General features: G+C 32.1%; 1 protein-coding gene across 1 annotated transcript; it reads right to left on the bottom strand.

The window, feature by feature from the left end:
* Nucleotides 1-244: 244 nt before the first annotated feature.
* LOC133832975 (glutathione S-transferase T3-like) lies at nucleotides 245-736 on the bottom strand. Its single transcript, XM_062263243.1, has one exon. It carries the CDS (start codon nucleotides 734-736, stop codon nucleotides 245-247), a length of 492 nt encoding a protein of 163 aa, XP_062119227.1.
* Between the last annotated feature and the right edge of the window lie 9,567 nt (nucleotides 737-10,303).

The following is a 10,303-nucleotide window of genomic DNA, read 5'->3' on the forward strand; positions in this document are numbered from 1 at the left end:
CTAAAGAATATAGGATAATTTTTAAAAATTACATAATAATGTGATTGATAAAAATACATAGCAATTACAACTTCAAATATTAGTCTTAATATAAGTACACAAGTTTTCATGATCTTTCTTTTGCCCAGGAGTCATATGTGACATGTCCATGATGAGATAATCCACGTATTTTGTCATCCTATTATCATCTGCCTCTTTCTCCCTTAACGCCACCAATTTCTCCAATGCATAAGCTTTCCGTTCATTAATCTCTATAAATGTAGTATGCATGTCTTTTTTTTCTTCCCTTTTCTCTTTGCTGCCTTTTGGCTAGTAGGCGTACTTCACCTACTTCATCATCACTAATGTCTGCATTAGAAGATGAAGAATATGCCCCTGATTCGGACACCTTTGTTCTCTTACCACCTTTTGGTTGGTACATTGTGTTCCATTTCGGTTCATCCTTTAGCAATCTCCAACAGTCCACAAGCATAAAATTTGAGTTGCTATTTTTAGATTTATACAATTGATGTGCATTCTCAAGAATTTTCTCATCAGACCAACCACTGTGATGTTCTTGTTGTTCTTGTTTATAACACCCATTGAAATGCGCTACCTTTTGATTCATCTTGTTCCAATGGTCTTTGCATTGCCTTCCAGTTCTTGTTTGCTCACCATTTTGGTTGGTGTTGTAGTATTCTATAATTCGAGCCTGGAAATTTGTAGAATTTTGGTCATTCACCACGATGACATCCATAGATGTATTAAGCCATCCACTTATCAAAAGTATAGCTTCTTACTTGACCCACTTGACTTTACCTTTATGTCTTGATTCATCTTCATTGTGTAGAACTACATTTTCCAATCCTTCAACACCATGTTCAGGTTGGGTTTCAGAGACAGATGTCGATCATGTTTCACGATTAAAATCAATACTAGACTTTTCCATGCTTGACCTATAATTTCTTGAAACCATTTTTGGTTGGTGTAGGGAAGGTGTATGACATGCATATGGTAGTGAATTTGCTGGTGTGAAGAATGGAGCATGTTGGGGCGTCTCAAAAAAACCAAAATTTTGGAAATGGTAAGAGGACATGGGATAATTTTTAAGATTTGGAATATTTTGGTTAAATTGAGAATATTAAAAATTTGGATTTTGGGGATTAATGGAGGGAGAATTTTGAAAATTTTGATTGAATTTGGAATATTGAAAATTTAGATTTTGAGGGTTGGTATGTGGAGAAGTTGATGAATTTTGAAAAACATGGGAATATTTAAATTTTGGATTTTTGGAGTTGGTATGTGGGAATATGTGGAGAATTTTGGGAATCCATTGGTAAGAAAAATAAAATTTGTGATATTGATAATTTTGAAGAAGAGCGTATGGAATTGTGTGAAGATTGAATGAAATGGATCAGTATTTATAGAAAAAAAAAATTAAATAATCTTTAAAAATTTGTAACGTTACATTGTATATATATTTATATATATATGCATAATTAAAAAAAAAAAAGAGGAAAGCACCGTTGCTTTTGTCAGGCAACAAGTGCTTCAATATTGAAAGTTGAGACTCCAATGAATTCATTGAGTTGCATATCAGAGAAAGTCAACAAGCCCTCCCTTTAGAAACTTGCATTGGACTTGCTCTTAAAGTTGTAAAGTCTTGATCACACTTTCAACTCTCTCTATTTTTCTAAAAATACTCATTTTATCCAAGATACTCACTCAGAATTGCTTGACTTGTTTAGTTTCAAAGGCTTGTTAAATTCTAATTTTCATTCCATATTGGTGAAAGCTTCAAGCAATATTGGGAAGGCTTGAAATAGAGATTTTGGACATCAACACTCCTCTTGTATAAGCCTTTTTATGTTCCCCAAATTTGAAGACTCAATTGTTCAATTCAAAGGTTGTATCTCTCTAAAACCCTAACTATGTGAGATAAACTATTTTGATTTTGATTTTGTTTTTTTAGTTTCTTTTTATATTTTCACCTTTGATAGTTCTATTATATTTCACGTGAGTATTCCATATATCTAGGAAGTGCAATTTCACTTTCAATTTTACATCATTTTCTAGATCTTGCTTTATTCTTTAAATTTTCAAGATTCACCTTCATACTAAGCATGTAATTCTTTATTAGTCTCTAGGGTTTGTATTATTGATTTTATTCCTATTATTTATTGTTGATTTATAGTGTGTAATCAATGAATTCCCAACAATCAAAATCTCTAGTTCCAATTACTCTCTCTTTTGTGTTTTGCATAATCAACAATGAGGAAAATTTGTTCATCTTCTACAACTCACAAATCCTTACTTCAAGATTTGGTTAGTGTTGAACACATAACCATGAGAGACCAAAGAAAATTCTACTTGGATATGCACTACATTAATGTGATTATGGATTAAAAATGTTCATCAACAAAGGATGAGACTACTTTAGGCAAATGGTATCACCAAATTCCTTGTTTCTTAATGTGTAGATTTCAAGAATTTGAATGAAATGTGTTTGGTGCCATATTTTTGTGAGTTTGAGTTTGTTGTTTATATTAAGCGTATAATTGTGAATGATGATGAAAAATTCAAGGCTAGTTATTATATTTGTTTTGATTGTAAAAATATTGATCATCATGTGAAATATGGTAATTGTAAAATTAATCAAATAAGATTAGGGATAAGACAATTGATATTGAAATCATTGCACTCTTAAAATGAATTTAATGGGTTACTTTAATTGATGCTGAGATCTTTGTAAACATATTTAATTTAATTCAATCAAAGAGGAATTCACTGTGACCCTAATTGAGAATAATGCATGTAATGAAGAATGCATGATAACTCTAAATAAAATTGACATAATTTATGTATGCAGTGATGAAACTAATGCAATTTTAAGAGAAGGTAAACATTTCAATGCAAAATTGATGATGAGATCATTTAAAACTTAAGTGAAGTCACTAAGGTCAATGAATTTGATGTTGTGATCATTGCAACCTTGAGTGAAGTTAATGTAACCAAAGGAAAAGTGCAAGGATGGTGGTATGATACTTGTGCCACCATTCATGCAACATGTGATAAAACTCTTTCTAAAACCTTTGAAAGTGCAAGAGATGGGCTTCAAGTCCAAATGAGAAATGAAAAGAGATCCAAAGTACTTGGAAAATGCTACATTAATTTGTGTTTCACTAATAAAAAAGAAAGTGACCCTAACTGATATTTTATATGTTCCCGATATGAATGGAAACATTGTAAATAGAAATTTATTGAGTAAACCCAATATCAAAATGAAGTTTGAATTCGGCAAACTCATTTTGACTAAATTGAACATTTTTGTGGGAAATAGTTATTCATGTAATGGGATGATCAAACTTTTTACTCTCGATAATGACAATAATAATATGACATTTTGTTATAGTAATATGATTAATTTTAGCTCTATTATTTTGTGGCATAATAGACTTGCTCATATAGGCTATTATATCACAAGTAAAAGATTTGTTAAATGTGGATTCATTAATTGTAATGTGAATGAGCATGATAAATATGAATTATGTGTTAAATCTAAAATGCTTAAGAAATATTTTCCTATAGAGTTGATAGATGTTAAAACTTGTTGGATTCAATACATAGTGATTTATGTGAATAAAATGGTATGTTGACTAGGGGTGAAATAAGCTTCATAACTATTATAGATGATTGATCTAGGTATACTTATGTGTATTTGCTTAAGAGTAAGGATGAGACATTTAATGAATCTAAAATCTATAAAACTGAAGTAGAAAATCTATTGGAATGAAAAATTATGACTCTTAGAAGTGATAGAGGTTGTGAATACTTTTCAAATGATTTTAATGTGTTTTGTGAACATGATATCATTCATGAATACACTACACCCTACACTCCACAACAAAATGAGATAGCCGAAAGAAAGAATATGACATTTTTTGTAGGATATACATATTACAAGATCTTTGTTTATTTTCATATAATTTACATATTATTAAACAAACATATAAATTCCTAGAACATGCTCCTATGAAATTGACCTAAAACAAAGTAAAGTAAAGAAGCTTACATTACGCAACAAAACTGGAACAACTCCTTCCATCAATCTCTTTAACTTTCTATCTGTAGCAGAGTATTATCAGGAGATTGAACTAGATCAGCAACACGATCTTCCTCACCAAGCCTTTGATCAACCTAGAACTAGTGTGGGCTAGTTCTCAACACATGAGAAAGAGACCTGGAAGAGAAGAAGAAGATAGTGAGTGGCCAAGAAAGGATTAGATCGTTTAGGTTTTCACTTACCCAATGAATCAACTGAGACTTCATGAAAATCCTAGATATCATATTCCTTATATAGGAAACTTAATGGCCTTTATTTAAATTGAAAAATAATAAACAAAAAATAAAAGCCTTGGGCTCCCACAAATGGACTTGGGACCAATCACTTTGTTTTGAAATAAAATCCCAATTGGGCATAAATTAAAAACCTTTTTATTTATTTATTTATAATTAATTAATTGAATCCTTATTCAAATTAGCTAATTATAATTTGAAACTTGATTTAGTATTATTTATTTATATTGACACCAAATTATCAATATTAATAAATTTTCCCAAAGATTCTCTTTTATTATCTAAATCTCATATCTCTATAAAATTTTCCAAAATTGACCTAGTCAACTTTTAAAAAAAATCCTAATCGATAATTAAATCGATTAATTGAGACATTCTTGATGATTTACTCAAAGATGATGCAATGACCATGGATCCATGAAATCAAGCTCCAATAAGTTTTCATAAATTTATTTACGAATAATTTCACTACCTTATTAATTCCTCATGACTCCACTATAGATTCAGAATTGAACTCTTGAATTCGTAGAATGTATTTTCCAAACAATAAATATGCTATCCATTGTTATAACCATTACAATTAGTCAATCCTCTATCGATGAATTACTAACGAGCTGGGTGCAAATTATCATTTTACTCCTCATCAATATTTTATCCTTAACTCCCACTAAGTTCCTTATAAATTATATTTTCATGAACTTAATCACAGAATGAGATCTCAATCATTTAACCTTTTGAACAAAGCAATTAAGGAAATAATCTTTTCACTTCTCATACAGAAGTTATAGAATTTATATCTATGAATAATATTCCCACTCAATTACACTACTAAATGTCCAAGATGTAAGTATGGGCTAGACCGTAGGGTAAGTTGGTAACGAAAAAGTTAAAAGATTTAAATAATATAATCAACAAAATATTATCACTTGGAATTAAGATCGACTTAACCTATGGTCAACATTGTGACATTGATTAGATTCGATAACAACGATACTTATTTATCTATCAATAATCAATATCGGTCCTAGTCTGATGTAACCAAATACATCCGATCTTATCCACTTGGTCAATGCTTGGACAAGATATCACTTCCTGAATGCGTAAGTAGATCATATCGTAGATTACCAGATCGGTGAAAACCCAATGCACTGATCTAATCTTAGGACTCGTTTGTTTGAGCATATAATTACTACTATAATCCACTGTGACTTATTAACTATAATTATAACTATTTATATGTTCGGGATTTTATAAATGTTTGTATTATTCCAATAATCATGTAATAAAATAAGTAAGCAACACGATTGTCAAACTTAATGATTTCACTACTTTTATAGACAATATAAAATCGTGTTGCATGTCCGACATGATTTAATAAGGGCATAAAACCCAACAAACTCCCACTTGCCCCTTTAAAACAAAAGGAACACGTTTATCTAAACCATTCATTATTCCATCTTCATAATTATGCACTCTGCTTATATCTTTGTAAAGGGACATGAAAGATTGCGTTCCAATGCTATCTTCATCACCTTCACATTACGCCTTCACCACACATCCTCGATAATGTGGTACTTTCACTCTAAATGCTTTGCTCTTTTGTGGCTTCAAGGTTCTTTTGAATTCGCTATTGTATCATTACTGTCACTGGAAAAAATGAGTGGTTTATCCATTTTTGGAATAATACCGAGATCCGTATAGAACTTCCTCAACCTGACTATTTCATTAGCTGCCATAGACGCAGCTATATACTCAATCTCCAAGGTGGAATCTGAAATGGCAGACAACCTAACGCTTCACCAAATCATAGCTACATAGATGGCAGACAACCCATCGCTTCTCCAAATCATAGTTCCACCCCAAGAGTAAACACATTTTTTCAGAAGTAGACTTCCTGTCATCAACATCAGCATAAATCTGAATCTGTGAAGCCTAACAAGTTCAAAGATCCACTTGAAATGCCTTTCATATAGTCATTAGTCCATCAAAGATAATGACCTCCATCTATTTTTCATTTTCAAGGTTTTACTGGCACTTTCTCACCACTCCCATTGCATAGCAGATCTCCGGTCATAGCATACAACATAGCATGCTTTAGACTTCTAATTGCAAATGCATAATGAATTCGTTACATCTTATCTTTCTCTTGAGGAGCCTGTGGAGACTACTGCTTATAAAAATAAATTCCATGTCAAGACGCTAAACATCCTTTCTCAGAATATTCTATAGAGTAACGCCCAAGCACCTCACCTAAGTAGGTCACTTGAGTTAGAGCCAAAATTCAGTTATTTCTATCCCTGATGATCTAGATACCAAGAACATGACTTGCTACAACAAAATCTGGAATTTCATTTCTAGCCAATTCTTTATGTCTAATAATCTATTGACATTGTTTCCAATAAGTAAGATATCATCTACATAAAGGGTTAAGAACACCACAATGTCATTTTCCCTAAGTTGTTAAACAAAAGGGTCAACTACATTTTGTTCAAAACCACAGGTCTTAATGTTTCCATTTAACCTTAAGTTCGAGGAGTGCGAAGCTATTTAAGTCCATAGATTGACCTACTCAACTTGCCGACTTTCTTGTCCAACTACTTTAAATCCTTCTGATTGATTCATGTTAATGGTCTCATCAAGATAACCATTAAAAATGCTTCTTTTATGTCCATTTTCCTTATCTCTTAATCAAGAGTTGTAGCTATGGATAAGAGTATATTAAATGAATTTTAACATGGCTACGAGAGAAAAAGTTTCTCTAAGTCAAATTTCTCTCTCTGAAGTCGAGCCTTAAATGTCTCAACCTTTCCATCAGCTACCCTCTTCTTATTATAGATCCATTTGCACCCCATGGGCCTAAATTCCAATGGCACATCTACAAGATCTTAGACAAATTTAGAGGATGGAACAATAGTTTATAGTTTTTCCATCTAATACTATTTTCCTACGAGGCTTGAAATCCATTATGTAGCCGTTATCCAGAAAAGTAACGTTTATAGAGCCAAACACTTTCTTGTCCACTGGACTATAAAACAAACCACCCTGAGTACCTTTAGGATAGCCAACAAACAAGAAAACCTCAGTTCTTTGTTATAGCTTTCTTACCTTTTTCCCCAAGACATAAGCAGGACACCCCTAAATTCCATACTAACGTAAACCAAGTTCACGACCATTCCACAATTCTAGTAGTGTCTTGGAGATATCTTTGAGACGACATAACATTTATAAAATGTTACATGTGGTCTAGGTAGTATGTCTCCAAAAAATATCTGGGGAAGAAGTCAATAGAGTTGAATAGGTGCTCAACAACACTGCTCTATTGCAAAGTCCTTGGGGGAAGTTGCTTTAGACAATTCTCCAAGATCAATTTAATGATCTTGATTCTGATTATCCAAATATCCTCCACTCCTATTAGATCACAAGATCTTTAATGTTTTACCTAATATGGTTTTAAAGCCACAACATTGAATTCTTTGAACTTCTTAACAAATTCTCAGAATTCCTATGCTTTAGGTACTTACACGAGTCTCTAGAGAAATTGACAATGAATGTGAAGAAACACTCATAACCACCCATCACTTGAACATTCATTTGTCCCTAGACATTTGAATATACTAGCCCTAGTTGTTCTTTGGCCCTTTTCTCTTTTCACAGAGAATGGACGTTTCGTCAATTTTCCCTTTGGACTAGATTCACAAGCAGGTAGGTCACCCTAGGTGAGTTCCCTCAAAGGCCCACCCTTTGTTAGTCTTTGAATCCTATCATAGCAAATATGAACAAAGCGAAGATGCCAAAGGTACGTCATTTGTAACGTTATTGACCTTTTGTCGTTTAACGGTCCTAGATTTAGCTATCTTAAACAACTCATTATTTAGAACATAGGGTTCGTTTGGTTACAATAGGTATAGCCTGTTTTTCATACATCCACCCCACAATTCACATATATTTAAAGATATAAGATTTTATTACTTGTGAAAGTAACTACAAATTGTTGTTGATATAATAAGAAAAACTGAAATTAAAATTTCCATTTAAAATTGGAATAAAATAAACATTGTCTTAAAACAATATATTTATTTCCAAAATCATTCAAGCTTATCATTTTGCCTTGTCTAATAGGAACAACCCTTTGATGGATTCCAAGATTTGACTTTTTATCCTTCGTGACTTTCCTAATGCTAAAAAGGTGAAAAAAGGTACATGCATGTTTAGTAGATCTTGATTCAGTGATCCAAAATCGAGGAGTCATCCCCTATAATCACATGTATCCAAGATAAATATTTCAATATCTTGGGTTTCATATGCCTTGAGTACTGGGTAATCTTTTCCCAATTCTAGTCTCCTTGCAGTAGGAAACACTCCCCTTTAGTGTACTTATAGTCAGGCCTTGCTGCAGCATTTGGTGCCTTGCCAGTGGTCTTCTTTTTCTTTTTGTTTAAATTTCTTCATCATTTGCTCTTCGAAGAAGAAGCTTAAGGTAGCTTCTCCTTGAGCATGTTTTGTAGTATTAGCCTTCTTTCCTTTACTCAGTCCACCCCCAACAATCCTCTTTGGAGGATTTGATGATCGTTGTATAGGAAAAATAGAAATATCTTTGATTATCACGAACTCGTTCTTGTCCATAATCAACACCATGTTGAAGTTGGACAAACATTTCATGAGGTTCTCACCGTAGAGAAATTTTTTAGAGATTAGAGAGAGTATGGGTGGGAAGCCTAGAGCTACGATTATCAACTAAGTAGAAATTAACGCATTGCTTGACAAACAATTATTCATTAAAATTTTAGAAATATCATAACATACAAAATGTTTTGAGATAAGAAAAATACTAAAACACTTCTATTTCTTAGGTACTTTAAGTAACCATGAACCCATGTGTCGTGTAGGCGAGAGTCTCAAATATTCACACTTAGTTAAATAGAGAAACATCTCAATTAATAAAACGTCCTAGACTTTTATTAACTACCTATTCATCTGATCAAAGTAACAAAAACTCATGTGTCCCGGTAGGCGGGAGTCACAAATATTTCTTAGTTTATGAGTTTGACCCACGATTTTGATTATTATAGACTTAATTCCTATAGTTACCATAGAGATGAGTCTATAGAAGGTCCAACTATAACCATCTATCCTAAGAAACCTAACCATGTTAAGAAGTCCAATGAACAACTTTCGTAGGGAGACAAAATCAAAGCGCTATGAGGCCCCACTGAACTCTAACCTTGTTAAATCAACAGTGGAGATCGAAATTCGATTTTAAAACTCATTATTACATATTTTAGTATTTTATTCTTTTGAAAATTATAAACTTAGGTTTGCCAAATTATTAAAATAATTAATAAACCAACTTAGGTATGCCAGATTATTAAAATAATTAATAAACCAACTGATGTTTGCCAAATTATTAAAATAATCAATCAACCAACTCAGATTTGCCAAATTATTAAAATAATTAATAAACCATAGTTTATAATTTTTCCATTAATTCTAATATTACCCATTGAATATTAATCCAAAAATTAGAACTAATTTATTTATAATCAATTATTAGGTCCAACTAAAAAGATTAACCTAATACAATTAAGTCCAACTTAGGTAAATTGGCCTTAACAATTCGAGCTTGCATGGATGAGAGTTGGGTTCAGTATGTTGGGTCCACTACTAAGGCTCCCTAACTTCCACAAAAAGCCCAGAAAGACAAGATTTTGGACATTCGTTTTATTAATTGTTATTCAATTGATTAAGCCCAATGTAGTAATGCAAAGCAAATGGGTCTTCATAAGTAGAACCACCTACAAGAGAGGAATTTAAACTTTACATGTTCAATTGGGCCAAAATAAAACCTAACCTTTTATGAAAGTTTTATTTGAGCTTTCCCACAATTTTTAAACACAAAAATTGGGTCATCATTATACTTATATTTAAAGCCCAAATGCAAAAAAATAACTTAATAGTGATGCTTGATATG

This window comes from Humulus lupulus, chromosome 4 (genome assembly GCF_963169125.1).
Source record: "Humulus lupulus chromosome 4, drHumLupu1.1, whole genome shotgun sequence".
NCBI classification, from domain to species: domain Eukaryota; kingdom Viridiplantae; phylum Streptophyta; class Magnoliopsida; order Rosales; family Cannabaceae; genus Humulus; species Humulus lupulus.

Excerpts from the sequence above, each read along its gene's own strand:
- LOC133832975 (XM_062263243.1), bottom strand. The coding sequence starts at position 736 with ATGGATGTCATCGTGGTGAATGACCAAAATTCTACAAATTTCCAGGCT.